Source organism: Mastigoproctus giganteus, chromosome 2 (assembly GCF_048544385.1).
Source record: "Mastigoproctus giganteus isolate SK-2022 chromosome 2, ASM4854438v1, whole genome shotgun sequence".
NCBI lineage: Eukaryota > Metazoa > Arthropoda > Arachnida > Uropygi > Thelyphonidae > Mastigoproctus > Mastigoproctus giganteus.
This window is the reverse complement of record NC_143576.1, coordinates 139,467,795-139,485,402: the sequence shown is the minus strand read 5'-3', so window position 1 is coordinate 139,485,402 and position 17,608 is coordinate 139,467,795. Positions and strand designations below refer to the sequence as shown.

Below are 17,608 nucleotides of genomic sequence, written 5' to 3'. Positions count from 1 at the left end.
ATCTGGTGAGTATGATCGTGAGCTGGATATCATCATTCTTCTCTTCCTTGGTCCCTTTTCTCTCTCTCTCTCTCTCTCTCTCTCTCTCTCTCTCTCAGGGTTAACTCAAATTTTTTTTTGACTGGTGCAGCAAAAGCCTCAGGCTTCCTTGCACCATATAGCTAATGATAATAATAATATCTACAAATAATTTTTATTTACAGGAAAACTAATAACATGTGCTAAACTTTTAGCCTTCACAACAGCCTCTGGTCTCCATGGAACACTCTCCAACAGGTTTTTATAAATGTCCACTGCAATTTTTTGCCATTCGGCTTTCAACCATTTAATTTTTTTTTTTTTTTTAGGAGTCTCCAGGCATTGCCCACACCCAGGCATGACGATCAGACTGGTAAGCCATGTATCTTGACTTGTTGCTCCAAAGCAGGGCTTTCCATTGGTGTATGGTCCAAGAACAGCTGTCTTGTCAAGAACACCAAGCTAGACAATATCTGACATTAGTCAAGGTGATTAATGGCTTCTAGACAGCTGCACTCATGCAGCATCCTGTGCACCTTACTGGTGATGACATGTCCCAATTGTCTCAATGAGGGCCTCTGTAAGTGTGATGCAACAAAAAGTTGACCTGCATTCCAAGCAGACAGTTCTGTCAACTTCAGAGGTTTCAGGATCATTTTGTGATTTTTCAGCACTAGTCAACTTCCATTTTCAGATCACATCGCAGCCATTCATCAACCTAGGGATCTTCAGTGCCATTGAAATGACATATACAGACCAGTAGCTTATTTGGCACCCTATTATCATTCCATCCTGGAAGTTTAATTCCATCGTTTAAGGCAGCTTGCATTCATAATCATACTACTGTCTCCTCTAAGGCATACAAGCATATTTATAGTTCTGTCTGACAAATGGTGCTTGGGTAGAACACGACCAACTATCAAAGGAGGGGTGCCCAGATATTAGTGGTAGGTAGGGCAGCATATTTATAACATTTTCTGGAATCTGGGGAAATGCCAAATGTTTTATTTAATATTACTACAACTTTTCAGGTGTAGAACTAGTAAACACCAACCATATTTGAAAGTAAACTGAGCTGTTCACTTAAAAGAAAATGGAGACAACTGAATCTGGTAATACATTTATTGAAACAAAAAAATTCTTACATACAGCTGTAAGAGGGAAAATTACAGTAAAACATGCAAGCAAGTATTTATCTATAGCTAAATATTGGCCAGTTTCAATACATGGTTTATTTTCAAATTAAGTTTATCTTGTTTAAAAAAAGAAAATTTTTTTTTTTTTACTTTGATTTCACAATTCCATTTGAACATTTCATAACTGTTGGCTGACATTCATGTCTATCAGTTAGATTAGCAGATTCTGTCCGTACCATTGCCAAAAGAGTCTGCGAGCTCTGCAAGATCTGTAAATAAATCATGAAAATACATCTGTATTATGTCCTCGCAAAACAATGTGAAAGATATTTTTTAAAACAATTTTTTCTGCTTTCACCAGTTAGGCCCACTTTAAAGTAGCCACAGATGCTAGATTTCCTGAAAGTTTTTGTTAGGCGACACAAACAAGACTGCGTATGAGAAAACAAGCCTCCAACAAATCTGCAATTGTTTGCTAGAAAGCAGACCTTAGGCCCATCAAATCACAGGAAAGAGAGAAGCAAGGCTTATGAAACATTTTCCAGTCTACCCACAGTGTCAGAAAATTAGTTATACTAATGAATTGTACATACAGCATAGTTGTTTTTTGTAAAAAGGATGACAGGCAGAAATTCCTTTAAGTTCACTCTGTAAACTTAAAGGAATTATGTAGTCATATAGAGATCTCTGCCTTGCTTTTATGACACAAAAAGCAAGAAATATTAAATTAAGAAATTAAAAAATGCTGTATTCAGTTTGTTAGTAAACTAACTCAGTGCGTTAGTCTATTTAACTAACTGCTCACTCACGAGTCACTTCCTTTTCTTATTATTTGCAGTAATGCAAAAATCATCAAATGAAACCAAATCCTCAAGATTTAGGATGTTCTGGGCTGTTGTTGTTTGTTATTTTGGTTTTTTAGGAGCATTAGCAAATAAGGCCATATTGCTCCGGAGATATGCGGTGGTCATTCCCTGACCTTTCCGCATCCTCCGTATTTGGTGGTCACGGGTTCAAACCTCGGTCTAATCAAGAAGCATGTGCTACACACCGCTGCTCCTGCCCACCTGGCTACGGAGGTGCCATGTTCTGGGCATGGAGGTGTATGAATACTGAGCAAAAAACTTTTATAAATTCTCTAAGTGTATGGGCTCTCTGAAAGAGCAAGTTTATCTCCTGCCTCTTGGAGAGTAGGCCTTCCAACAAATCATAGCATTCTGTGGCTACCTTTTAGTCCCTGTAACCATGGTCATTATCATTAGACACATCACATGATGTACAGGCAGAAGTCTGGACCTATAGGAAGTATATGCAGCATTATCTAAAAGTTACAAACACAGTTCTAATATCTGTTTGGAAGTTTCACTAATTGTAATATTTTTTTTCACATATGGGGGATACCTGAAATCTGTGGTTTCTAGCCCAAAACCAATGAGTATTGCAGCACTGAAGAAAAGCATTCAGAATCAGAATTCATGTCCTCAGTTCAGCCTTTCTGTTTTAACACACATTTATACAGGAATTCATACAAGGAGTGGTCAAAGAAGTCCCAAGAACAAAATATAAAAGACAGAATTTTGTATGTTTTTTTTTCCCCCAGCATACTCCAAAATTTAATCTGCAAATAGTTTAATTCTTCAAAAAAAAAAAAAAAAAAACAATCAAAACAAGCTTCCACAACTGCCTTTAAAATGAGTTCCATGAAGCTGAGACTTGAGGTTTCTGAACAAATAATAGTCACTTGGGCCAGATCTGAACTATACAGCAGAGTGGTTTAGCTGCTCAAATCCACATTCATGAATTTCAGTTCACAAAACTTGTGCAACCCAAGTTAAGTTTATATTTTTTCATTTTCCCTGTGGTTCTAGAGTTGTAATACAGTTTGCATATGACCCCTCACCTCAGAAAACTGTCTTGTCTATGCAGCAACAGTGCCTTTTTGTCAGAATTTCGGAGGATAATACTTCTAAAAACTGTTATAATTGCTGTTATTCCATCCTCATATTACACACATAACATGACAATAACTACCTCAACAGTTTTTTTTTTTACCCCCAAATGAGACTATATTACTCTAATTGCTACTATTAGCAATTAACTAACCAATATAACTACAGTAGGCACCTGGTTTAAGAACATCCATTCTTCAGAAATGGCTCATAAATCAGGAGTGATTCATTTGTATATATAAAAAGGATATGCCCAAAAAAAAAAAAAAAAAAAATGTATCTTTTTTTATAGCATTGTTTATTTTATGCATACACTAAAATCTATTTTATAAATACCATACAGAACTTATTTGCTGATGCTATTGAAGCAGTGTTTAGGTATGTTGGGAAACTGCTAGCTTGGGGGGGGGGATACAGACTAATAGATTAATTTTTTTTTTTTTTTTTTTTTTGGCTGGTGCAGCATAAGCCTCAGGCTTCCTTGCACCATATGGCTAATAATAATAGAGTTGCAGGCAGAGGTGAAAGTGATTCTTGCACAGCTTCTATTGGAATATGCAGCAGCCTGGAAAGCAAGGTGTCTGGGATTTCAAGCCCTGCTGTGGATCATCATGGAATAAATAAATACACTTGATGAATATGAAGTACTGATTAAGTCATAAAATGCAGATGTAGGGATATTGGACACATGGTGTCACTCAGACATAAAGGATACAAATTTAAATATGCAGAGTACATAGTGTACAGAAAGGACACATAGAACAAGAGGGAGAAGCGTTATGCTGTTAGTTAATAAGCACAAAATCTAAGGCAGTGCTTCCAGTGTACATGGGTAGCCAGTGCAATGTTGAGTCAGTTTGGTGTAACAAACACTGAGAAAAAAAATGAGGATAGGTGTATGTGTGTAGGCCTAATGACTATGGCAATTGTAACTGACAACTATATACAAAGAGTGGGCCAGTAATGGGAGATTAACTTTCCAGATATTGACTGGACCTTGTGGGTTGCTGATCAAACAGTAGCAAGACTTTTATGGATTTATTGGGTTGAATTGTGGGTTGCTCATCAAACAGTAACAAGACTTTTGTGGATTTATTGGATGATTCCTTTATACACCAGGATGTTAGAGGCAAAAAGAGAGTAATACCCTTGATCTGATTATGATGGGCTGTCAAGGATAAAAAGAAGGGCTTGTGCTTTTGTAAAGGTGAGTACAGTGGTCTCAGACATTTCTTAAATTGTTCACAGAGAGATCAAACTGATGATGTTACCAACAGCAAATCCTAAATGAAAAGTATTCAGGGGTAATAAATCGTAGAAGCGATTAGGCTTTTCATATCAACTAAGGAATGCTGTTCAAGGTTTGGACCTAAATAAATGTCAGATGAACTAATGAGATGCGTGTCAGAGAAGACAAATGCATGCATGGAATGCATATAAATTATCATGTGATACAGAAGCCTAAAGTAGATATAAACTAATCTGCAATGAAGTCATAAAAGGAAGTTAGGCAAGGAGACTTCTAGGCCAAGAGACTTCTTTGATTATATTAACATTAGAAGAAATGGGTTGACACACTAAATAGATATTTTGTATCTGTATTCACAAATAAGGTTGTTGTTGTTGTTTGGTTTTTAGGAGCATTAGCAACTAAGGCCATATTGCTCCGGGATATGCGGTGGTCATTCCCTGACCTTTCCGCATCCTCCATATTTGGTGGTGACGGGCTCGAACCCAGGTCTAATCAAGAAGTGTGTGTGCTACGCACTGCTGCTCCTTCATACCTGGCTACGGAGGCGCCCACAAATAAGGAATTCTTTAGGGAAGTAGATTCCAAAAATTTATCAAACTAAGAGGAAGCTATATGAAGGAAGAGAAATTGTTGAAACTAAACAAAAAAAAAAGGCACCTGGAGTGGATGGGATCTATCCATTTATAATAACGGTAGCAGCAAAGGAGATAGGCAAACCTTTAGCCATAATTATGAGAGCAGATTCAGGGGAAGTCCCTTTGGACTGAGAGGTGAAATGTATCTCCAATTCACAAAGGAAGATCAAAAGGTGACATGAGTAATTACTGACCTATTAGCTTAACTTCTGTTCCTGTGAGAACAGAAGGAATGCAGGACCATCTAGTCAGGAATGTAATTATATCGCAATAACAAAGGAACTGGATGCAAAAAATAATTTTGATATCATATACTTGGATTTTAACAGGAAAGCGCTGAGGTCACGGAGGTAAACAGATGGTGGAATTTCGGCTGCTGAAAACGGATTAGTTTGGATATTTCACCTCCGTACTCTTCGTTAATTAACGTATTACAATGTGTTCTACAAAGATACTAAATAGGCTTAGTAGCGTTCGTTAACTTATTTTTAAAATTTAACAAGTGATTTTTGCAAGTTATGACTCGCCGCTGTTGGTGCCAATATTGTTGAACTTTCCGCCATTGTTAAGACATCCAAGTATATATATCGATACGAAATGGTGTAACATATATCTCGAACTGATAACGTAAGATATAACAAAACTACAGAGCGTAATAAGTAACACTGTATTAGGAATCTGTTAGCTTAGTATAATATTATCAATTAATCAATAAAATTTATAAATCTTATTAAATTTCATTGTTAATTAAATTGTATTTAAACGGAAATCATTACCCAAACTAGAGCTGTGAAGCAACGGGTGCAGATTAGCGGGATACTGTGGCTCCAAGGAGAAATGAAGGGACAATTCTCCAACACATCACAGTCTAAAAAAAATGAGTGAAATGTTAGCGGACCTTTCTGGAACAGGACATAATCTAGCCAATGAGGATGTCTTTGTGTGTGCTATGTGCCTAGAGTGCCAAGAAATTAGGCACCAACTCAGCGTTCTGATGGACCTCTATGAGAGTTTGAGGTGTAGGATAGATGCCCTTGAAGAAATGAACATGAGAGGGGCCATCAAGCTCTCAGCTGCCCAACTTAATGGCAGAGCTCAGTCCTGTGCATCAGGCAATACAGTGGCAATCTCCAAGGCAAAATGCGCTGGTCCCGCAGGAACTAGTTATTGCTGGTGACTCTATTGTCAGGGTGACTAGGAATATATTATGCAAAAAGGATAGGTGGAACAGGACCAGGGTGTCTGATAGGGACAAAAGCTGAAGACATAAGAGAGCAGATATCTTTCAAGGGCACAAAAGGTGATATTGTTGTTCACGTTGGGACTAATGACATTAAGAGTAAGAGATCTGCAGATTTAATAAATAAATAAATTTTCTGTTTATACTCCGGGACGACCAAACAGTCAGAGGAGTTCACAGGATAGACAGAATACAAGAAACAGCACTGTATTCAGCAGTCCTGGGCTTGAACCCCGGTCACTCAAGGCACGTTTACTTATGCACCTACGCGCCTGACCACTAGGCTACAGCAGCCTCAAATACAGGTCGATGTTGAAAAAAAGATGCGTGTTAGGGTTAAATTTGAAAGTATCTCCAATTCTGCCCAGACACAATAGGAGGGAGTATATCATGAGCGCCTTTTCAATCAATTTGGCCCTGGAGAGATTGTGCAGGGGTCATGGGGTAGAATTTTTTTCAGCATGGTCTGTGCTTGTTAACTGAAGAGTGCTTCTATAGGGTTGCGGTATACTTAAATAGAAAGGGTGCAAGAATATTTGTTGATGCTAACAACGCAGGGTAGGTGGGTCAGAAAACTGCTAGATTGGGGGGAAGGGGTTTTACAGGCTAAAAGATTAACAGTGGCTACAGGCAGAGATGAAAGTGATTCTTGCACTGCTTGTTAGCTATTTACTTGTTAACAGGAGAGACTGCTTCTACAGGGATGGGATACACTTAAATAGAAAGGGTGCAAGAATATTTGCTGATGTTATTGAGGCAGTGTTAGGTGGGTTGGAAAACTGCTAACTTGGGGGAATACAAGGACTAATAGATTAACAGTAGCCACTTGCAGAGGTGAAAGTGATTCTTGCAATGCTTCTATTGGAATGAGCAGCACCCTGGAAAGCCAGTTGCTAGGGATTTCAGGAACTGATGGGGTTCATAAAACAAGTAAATGCATGGGCTGTGTTAGAGTAACTAAGAGTAAGAACAGGTGCATGTATACTTGCAAGTACAACAATGCTAGGAGTTGAGTATATAAATTTGATGAATTTGAAGTGCTGGTTAAGACATCCAAGGTGGATATTGTTGGGATATCAGACATGGTGCCGCTCAGATATAAGAGATGCAGAATTGGAATTTGGGAAGTACAAGGTGTACAGAAAGGATAGACACGATAGGAAGGGAGGAGAGGTTATGCTGTTAGTTAAGAAACACAAAATCTAATGAAGTGCATCCAGTTGACATAGATGGACAGTGAAATGTTGAGTCAGTTTGCCGTGATATACGCACTGGGAGATCAAATTTGAGACAAGGAGTGTGTTATAGGCCTAATATCCCTGATGAGTATAATAAAAAACTGTAGAGGGAAATAGAGTGGGCCAGTAAATATGAGTCTTGTAATGGGAGATTTTAATTTCCCAGATATTGACGAATTGTGGGTTGGTCACTCACACACTAGCAAGGATTTTGTGAATCTACTGGATGATTGTTTTCTACATCAGCATGTTCGGGAGGCAACTAGAGGGAGTAATACTCTTGATCTGATTATCAGTAGTGATTCTTCATGCATTAAGAATCTGCACATAAAGGAACCACTAGGTGACAGTGATCACAGTGTGCTGAAGTGAGATTTACTCAAAGAGGTAACTACCATCAAGGGTAAAGGGAAGTATTTTTGCTTTCGTAAAGGTGACTATGGTGGTCTGAGACAGTATTTAAATTCTATACTGTGGGACCAACTGATGATGTTACCAAAGCGAATTCAAAGAATTCATCTTGGAAGCTACTAGGCTTTACATACCAACTAAGAAATATTGTTCAAGGTTTAGGTGGATGTCAGATGAACTAATGAGACATGGGCAGAGAAGATAAATGCATGGGATACATATAAATTAATCAGTGATATGGAAGCCTATGATAGATATAAGCTGGTCTGTAACCAAGTCACAAAGCAGATTATGAGAAATCTTTGGCAAAGGATGGAGAAAAACTGCAAAGAGTTCTTTACCTACATAAACTCTAGAAGGAAAGGGATTAATCAGATTTGTCCACTCAATATTGATGGTTCAACTGTTAATGATCCTGCTCAGGTGGCTAACAAACTATATCAGTATTTTGCATCTACATTCACACGAGGAGTTATTCAGGGAGGGGAATGCCAGAGGTGAATTAAACCTGGCAGTGAGCTAGATGATTTTGTAGTAACTGAGAGGAAAGTGGAGAGAAATTGTTGAAGATAAAATAAAAGACACCCAGTGTGGATGGGATCTATCCAGTTATATTAAAGGAGGCAGCAAAGGAAGTAAGCAAACCCTTAGCCATAATTATGAGCGCTTCCTTAGACTTATATCAGGTACCCATAGACTGGAGATGTGCAAATGTGACCCCAATTCACAAAGGAAGATCAAAGGGCAACACAAGTAATTATAGTCCTGCTAGTTTAACTTCCATTCCAGGGGAATATAATGGAGGCACTGGTTAAAGAAACACTGCAGGATCATCTAGACAAGACTTCAGCTACAGCTCGGACACAGCATGGTTATGTTAAGGGGAAGTCTTGTCTAACCATTTTGATTGGATACTATGATGTGGTCACAAAGGAAATGGATGCAGGGAATAACTCTGATATCATATATTTGGATCTTAGAAAGGCTTTTGATACTATTGCACATGGAAGACTGCTACACAAATCGGAGCAGTGTGGCATTGGAGGCAAATTGTTGCTATAGATAAAGGGATGGTTGAGTGGGAGAAGACAGGGTGGTAATCAATTAACACTGCTCTTTGTGGACTAATATTATTAGTGGAACCCCTAAGGTTCAGTGTTGGGTCCATTGTTGTTTTCTGTATTTATAAATTATACTGATAATGGTATATCAGACTTAATGTCCAAGTTTGCAGACGATACGAAGGCTGGCAGGGATTGTTAAGAACACTAATGACAGTACACTGCTGAAACAGGATCTAGAAAAGTTGATCAGATGGGCTGAGAGGTGGCAAACGAAGTTTAACACTGACAAATGTAAAGTACAGTCAGTCCTCGTATAACACGTGTTTACACTACACGAATTCGATCATACATGATTTATAAATAGGGGAACGATATCTTATATAACACGAACCAAATTCGCTTATGCACAATTCGCCTTTGTGTTTACAAGAAATGGCAGTCAAACGCGGAATCACCCCAACCGAACGTAACACGATAGGAATGAAGAGAAGATTCTGAAAACGTATTTATGTTTTTTAAATCAGTGAAGGGGAAACAAGTTTCACCATATAACGTAAAAACCAACACAATTCCAGCTATCGGTATAATCGCAAATGCAATTAGATCGAGTTTACTAACCGTTTGTAACAGATTCTGCTAGCAGAAATGCAACTGGAAATTGTTTTTATTGTTTTATGCTAATCCCTTTTTTTATGGTAACACATTTCTAGGTAACCCCTAGAAATGTGCATTAGTAAAATGTGAGGTCTTAATAGTGTATCTCTGCCTTTACGGTGTTGTTTATTCAGTTGCTACATGCACGCAGCTTTGTTTATGTGTATCAAGCAAGCCCCCTCGTTTTGTAATAGTGCTTTATTCGCTAAAAATGAGTAAAATACTTAAAAGGTGTGAAAAGGAAGCATCCTGGTGAAGACACTTACAGATTCAGAGAAAAAAAGAAAAGCAATATCGATAAACAGAGGCAGACTGAGTCAAAAATTCTTATCCGGGAAAATTTATAGTGGCCTCATACCATGGTTTATGGCCAAAATCACACCGGCCCACCGGGGTTTCCCCGGCAAGGCTTATGGCCAGTCCGCCTCTGTCGATAGAGAAAAAATATGAAATTGTGAAACGCTTTGAGCGAAATGAAAGACCATGTGACATTGCACGTGCTACAGACCTAAATGAGGCAATGCCAAGAATTACAAAGAATGCAGAGAAAATAAAAACAACTTTCATAGCAGGAACAACTCAAAGTGTAATTAAAATCCATTAGATTAAGACAAAGAATTGGAAGAGATGGAATGGCTGTCATCTGTTTGGATAGAAAATCAAATAAAAAACAAGTTTTCTTACGATAGAAGCAAAAGCATTAGCAATATTTTATTACGTAATAGTCGTAATAAAATACATAAGTATTTTATTCGTAAAAAATACTTACGTATTTTTTATTATTTTATTTTTTAATATTTATTATATTATAATTAAATATAATATAATAATAATAATAAACATTATAAAAATTATAATATTATTTTTTAATTACATATTTTAATCGTTATAAAATACGTAAGTATTTTATTACAATTATTTATTATGTTTGGTAATGTTTTGGTTACCAATGTGTGTTCAATCTTGGGTTGTCGGCACATAACCCTATTTTTCCCATAGGGCCTGTTGTTTATATTGCACGAGCGTTTCTAGGAACACAACTATCGTGCTATACGACGATTGACTGTACTACATATGGGAAGCAGTAACCCCAGAGTAAGGTATCAACTCTGTGGTACTACACTGACAGTGGTAGAGAATAAAAAAGGACCTGGTGGTAATTGTACAGGCAGATATGAAGTTTTCTGAGCAGTGTAGACAGTCTGCAAGAGTAGCTCATGGTGTCTTGTCAATGATAAACAGGAATTTTTCTAGCAGGGATAAGGTGGTGATTATCCCTTTGTATAAGGCAATGATCAGGCCACACCTTGAGTACTGTATACAGGTCTGTAGGCCTCATTTTAAGAAGGATGGACAGTTTGTTTGTTTGTTATTTGGTTTTTAGGAACATTAGCAACTAAAGCCATATTGCTCCGGGAATATGCAGTGGTCATTCCCTGACCTTTCTGCATCCTCCGTATTTGGTGGTCACGGGCTCTAACCCCGGTCTAATCAAGAAGCGTGTGCTATGAACTGTTGTCCTTCCAACCTGGCTACGGAGGCGCCCGGATGTAGAGCTGTTGGAACAAGTGCAGAGAAGGGCAAAAAGATTAGTGAATGGAAAGAAGGGTTACTCTTACGAAGAAAGGCTTAAGCGCATATCATCTTTTAAGGGCACTAAAGGTGATATAGTTGTACACATTGACACTAATGATATCAAGAGTAGGAGACCGGCAGAATTACTTAACAACGACAGGTCACTGTTGAAAAAAAGCTGTGAATTAGGGATGAATTTGAAAGTGTCTGCAATTCTGCCCAGACACGATAAGAGGGAGTATATGATGAGAGCCTTGTTGATCAATTCGTCCATGGAAAGATTGTGCAAGGCTCAAGGGGTAGAATTTTTTTCAGCCTGGACTGTACTTGTTAACAGGAAAGACTGCTTCTACAGGGATCGGACACACTTAAATAGAAAGGGTGCAAGAATATTTTCTCATGCTATCGAGGCAGTGTTAGGTGGGTCGGAAAACTGCTAGCTTGGGGAGAGACAAAGACTAATAGATTAACAGTAGCCACTGGCAGAGGTGAAAGAGATTCTTGCACTGCTTCTATTGGAATGAGCAGAAGCCTGAAAAACAAGTTGCAGAATATTCAGAGACTGCTGGGAGTCATTGCGGTACAAGTAAACACATGGGTTGTGTTAGGTTAGCTAAGAATAGAAACAAGTGCATGTATACTTGCGTGTACAAAAATTCTAGGAGTTTAGTAAATAAATTTGATGAATTTGAGGTATTGCTCAAAACATCAAAGGCAGATATTGTTGGGATATCAGAGACGTGGTGTCACAGAGATATAAGGAATGCAGAACTGGAATTTGGGGAGTACAACGTCTCTACAGAAAGTATAGACAGGATAGGAAGAGAGGAGGGTTTATGCTATTAGTTAAGAAACACAAAATCCAGGGAAGTGAAGCCAGTCGACATCTCTGGACAGTGCAGTGTCAAGTCAGTTGGGTGTGACATAAGCATTGGGAGATCAAAATTGAGAGTAGGAGTGTGCTATAGGCCTAATGACTCTGATGAGTATAATAAGAAACTGTACAGGGAAATAGAGTAGGCCAGTAAATCAGAGAGTCTTATAATGGGGGATTTTAATTTTCCAGATACTGACTGGAATTTGGGGGCTGGTCACTCACACACTAGCAAGGCTTTTGTGGATTTATTGGATGATTGTTTTCTACATCAGCATTTTCGGGAGGCAACTAGAGGGAGTAATACTCTTGATTTGATTATCAGTAGTGATTCTTCATGCATTAAGAATCTGCAAATAAATGAACCACTAGATGGCAGTGATCACAGTGTGCTGAAGTTTGTTGTTTGTTATTTGGTTTTTAGGAGCATTAGCAACTAAGGCCATATTGCTCCGGGATATGCGGTGGTCATTCCCTGACCTTTCCGCATCCTCCGTATTTGGTGTGACGGGCTCGAACCCCGGTCTAATCAAGAAGCGTGTGCTACGCACTGCTGCTCCTTCCCACCTGGCTACGGAGGCGCCGTGTGCTGAAGTGGGATTTACTCAAAGAGGTAACAACCATTAGGGGTAAAGGGAAGGGTTATTGCTTTCGTAAAGGCGACTACGATGGACTGAGACAGTATTTAAATTCTATACAGTGGGACTAACTGATGATGTTACCAACAGCAAATTCAAAATGGGAAGCATTCAAAGAACTTATCTTGGAAGTTACTAGGCTTTACATACCAACTAAGAAATATTGTTCAAGGTTTAGGCCTAAATGGATGTCAGATGAACTAATCAGACATATGGCAGAGAAGAAAAATGCATGGGATACATACAGATTAATACGTGACACAGACGCCTATGATAGATACAAGTTGATCTGTAACCAAGTTACAAAGGAGGTTAGGCAGGAGAAGGCATATTACGAGAAATCTTTGGCAAGGGATGCAAAGAAAAACAGCAAAGAGTTCTTTACTTATCTAAACTCTAGAAGGAAGGGGATGAATCAGATTGGTCCACTTGATATCGATGGGTCAACTGTTGATGATCCTGCTCAGGTAGCCAACAAACTAAATGAATATTTTGCATCGACTTTCACACATGAGGAGTTATTCAGCGAGGGGAATGCCAGAGGTGTATTCAACTGAGGCAGTAAGCTAGAGAATCTTGTAATAACTGAGAGTAAAGTGGAGTAGAAATTGTTGAAGATAAAGACAAGAAAGGCACCTGGGGTGGATGGGATCTATCCAGTGATATTAAAGGAGGCAGCAAAGGAAGTAAGCAAACCTTTAGCCATAATTATGAGAGCTTCCTTGGACTCAGGGGAGATACCCACAGACTGGAGATGTGCAAATGTGACTCCAATTTACAAAGGAGGATCAAACGCTGACACAAGTAATTATAGACTTGTGAGTTTAACTTGTGGTCCAGGAAAATTAATTGAAGCACTGGTTAAAGAGGCACTGTAGGATCATCTAGACAAGACTTCAGTTATAGCTCGGACACAGCATGGTTTTGTTAAGGGGAAGTCTTGTTTGACCAATTTGTTTGTATACTATGATGCAGTCACAAAAGAACTGGATGCAGGGAATAACTTTGATATTATATCCTTGGATCTTAGAAAGGCTTTTGATACTGTTGCACTTGGAAGACTGCTGCACAAATTGGAGCAGTGTGGCATTGGAGGCTGCTATCGATAAAGGGGTGGTTGAGAGGGAGAAGACAGAGAGTGGTAATCAATGGACACTGCTCATTGTGGACTAATTTTATTAGTGGAGTCCCTCAGGGTTCAGTATTGGGTCCATTATTGTTTTCTGTATTTATAAATGATATTGATGATGGCATATCAAGCTTAATGTCCAAGTTTGCAGACGATACGAAGGTTGGCAGGGTTGTCAAGGACACTACTGACACTATGCTGCTGCAACAGGATCTGGAAAGGTTGAGCAGATGGGCTGAGAGATGGCAAATGAAGTTTAACATTGACAAATGAAAAAGTACTACATATGGGAAACAGCAACCCCAGAGCAATGTATCAACTCTGTGGCACTACACTGACAGTGGTAGAGAATGAAAGGGACCTGGGGGTGGTTGTGCAGGCAGATATGAAGTTCTCTGAGCAGTGCAGACGGGTGCAAGAGTAGCTCATGGTGTATTGTCAATGATATATAGGAATTTTTCTAGAATGGATAAAGAGGTGATTATTCCCTTGTATAAGACAATGGTCAGGCCACACCTAGAGTACTGTATACAGGTCTGGAGGCCTCATTTCAAGAAGGATGTAGAGCTGCTGGAACGAGTACAGAGAAGGGCAACAAGATTAGTGAATGGAACAAAGGGGTACTCTTACGAAGAAAGGCTTAAGTTTTGCAAATTACAGTGTCTGGAGACTAGGCACCAGCGAGGTGATCTGATAGAGGCGTATAAAGCTTTAAATGGTTTGAGATGCTCAATGCTGATGGGATTCTACCTCTTGCTCAGAATAATCACCTGAGAGGGCATAAATTCAAACTGAGGAAAGACAGATGTAGGATAGACGTGCGGAAATTTGCCTTTAGCCAGCGGGTGGTTGGTTGGTGGAACAGACTTCCATCCCTTGTCGTGGAAGTTGATAGCCTAAATAAGTTTAAGGCTCAACTGGACAAGTATTTCAAAAGAACAGAGGGGTGAAGTGGAAGTGGTTTTTTGTTTTTTTTTTTTGGCTGATGCTGTATAAGCTTGCTTTCTTGCATCAAATGCCTCTACTAATGCTAATGCTAATTTGTGTTGTAAAGCATTTACTGCACTAAAGGATCAGTATAGATTATTATCTCATGATTAGGCATGATGCTGACATGTTCAACAGCTATACTGATTGCATGAAGCTCAGCAGTGTAAATACTGCAACTAAGGGAAACAGTTTGAGCTAACATAAGTTGGAGAACCACCACAGCACCTACAAATGTATTACATTTATATCCATCAGTATACATTTGCAGACAGTGTTTTATTTGCTGATGCATGAGTTGAATGTAGCTGCTATACATTTTGATTGCCCAGTGTCTGTTTTCCCCATTTCCGAAAAATTATGTCATCACATAACAGTTTGAATGTGGACCATGGTGGCTCCATTTTTCCAATGTCTGGGAGGATATTGTCTAGTGGGACACTCCAATTCTACATTACATTCTTCATTTGTTTCCAGCGGACTTATTTTCATTTCATTTATTCCTGTAGCAGTTTATGAAAGACAGGTTAAAGCAGTAAGGCCAGATAGGATGTGAGGGAATGACTCTGAAGTTTGGCTGCATATGTAAGCAGAAGCATCTGTCTCTGAAAAGATAATGGAGGTTCATGTGCATCAATATAAAGACTATGGACTGGTGATGTTCAAAGGCACCTAGAGCTATTCTAAGGGCATTGCGTTGAATGGTATTGAAACACTGCAATGCTGATTTTCTAGCTGAGTCATATACAGGTGCACCACAGTCTAGTCAGGATCGGATTATGATTTGATACGGGTGAAGAAGAAAGTACTGGTCAGCTCCGCATGACATAGCAGACAGCACTCCAACGATATTCATTTTCTTCAGACAAACAGTTTGTACATGCTGTATGTATTTTCGAAAGTTTAATTTCGTGTCTAACATTAAACCTAGGAATCTGATGATGTCATTTACTGGTATAACATGATTCCCAAATGCAATTCAGGGTCAGGGTGCATTTTTTGCTTCTTGCAGAAATCTATAGCAAAAGTTTTCTGTGGAGACAGTTGGTAATCATTTTGTAACATCCATGATTGTATTTTATTTATTGCCAGTTGGAGTTTACTTTCAATGGAATACATATTTTGAGAGTGACTGGATATAGTGAGGGCATCAGCATAAAAATGAGTTTCTACGGAATTCAGGATGGTTGTTGTTAGAGTGCATATCCTAATTGCAAAAAGTGTGTAACCTAATTACAAGAATCAGTCCTGACACTCAGGACTGATCCTTGCAGTGCTCCCTCCTATTTGGTTTGGTTTACGATTTTAGTGGCACATTAGCAGCAATGGCTATTATGCACCAAGACAAGGTAAAAATAGATTCTGGTAACTTTAAAGGAGGTTACCTGGTCAAAAGGTTACGCATTAAATGTTTAAAAGGTTATATATATATAATCAAAACTTATGCTTTATTTCATATATATATCTGTATATAAATTAGTAAGTTGTAAAAAAAGTAAAAACAGCTGACACCTCGTCATTGTCGAATTAAATCTGACTAACTCATTTTACTAAAATGAGCACCATTAAAATCTGGGCACTCAATTAAAATATGTCTCAGAGATAAAACTATGTCACATGACTCACACATAGGAGGGTCATCAGCCCTCAACTCCCTCTGCATGGAGAGTACAATTCGATAATGGACCTGAAAGGTTCAACCCTAGATAAAGTATTCCTACCAAAAGCTTACATATTCGCAAGAGTCATGGACTTACAAACACATGAACTATCATAGCACTTGTTTTGGTTTTGAAGTTATAATTATAGCTACATCTTTATTGCTAATATATATTTTTATCATATACGTTACTCCTTATCCCAGCAGGGATAAGGAGGTGATTATTCCCTTGTATAAGGCAATGGTCAGGCCACACCTAGAGTACTGTATACAGGTCTGGAGGCCTCATTTCAAGAAGGATGTAGAGCTGCTGGAACGAGTACAGAGAAGGGCAACAAGATTAGTGAATGGAACAAAGGGGTGCTCTTACGAAGAAAGGCTTAAGTTTTGCAAATTACAGTGTCTGGAGACTAGGCACCAGCGAGGTGATCTGATAGAGGTGTATAAAGCCTTGAATGGTTTGAACATGCTCAATGCTGATGGGATTCTTCCTCTAGCTCAGAATAATCACCTGACAAGGCATAAATTCAAATTGAGGAAAGACAGATGTAGGATAGACGTGCGGAAATTTGCCTTTAGCCAGCGGGCGGTTGGTTGGTGGAACAGACTTCCATCCCTTGTAGTGGAGGTTGATAGCCTAAATAAGTTTAAGGCTCAGCTGGACAGGTATTTTGAACGAACAGAGGGGTGAAGTGGGTTTTTTTTTTTTTTTTTTTTTTTGGCTGATGCTGCATAAGCTTGCTTTCTTGCATCAAATGCCTCTACTAATGCTAAATGCTAATGCTATGTAACAGGAAAAAAATTACAACAAAAACCAGTTACAAATAAAATATCCTTTAACAAATGTGCTGCAAAACAAAAGCACAATACCATTTCATATTACTATTTCATCTTCACTATCAACAAAAACTAAATCTTGTTCGTCGTATAATTGTTATTCTTCATTATAACAGCTCCTTCAACCAATAAGATCTGAATCATAAAGTTCTACTGATAGTTCAGTTTGTAAATCTTCTTCATCTTTCAGTGCCACCCTCTGAATTCAGAGGTTAGCAATCACTTTTTTGAACTCTTTTCTACCTTCAGCCCATCTGACAAATTCTTCGAATCCCAGTCCTGCCTATCTCTTGATGTTATCCATTCAAGAG

The 17,608-nt window shown here is 38.7% G+C and overlaps 1 protein-coding gene across 1 annotated transcript in view; it reads right to left on the bottom strand.

Moving 5' to 3' along the window:
- Positions 1 to 1,235: 1,235 nt before the first annotated feature.
- The window catches only part of LOC150089606 (microtubule nucleation factor SSNA1-like), a 36,579-nt gene continuing 20,206 nt past the window's right edge, over positions 1,236 to 17,608 (bottom strand). The window contains exon 3 of the mRNA XM_090368689.1: positions 1,236 to 1,423. Within this exon, the coding sequence (XP_090224815.1) occupies positions 1,301 to 1,423 (123 nt within the window). The 3' untranslated portion in view covers positions 1,236 to 1,300. The remainder of the gene's footprint in view (positions 1,424 to 17,608) is intronic.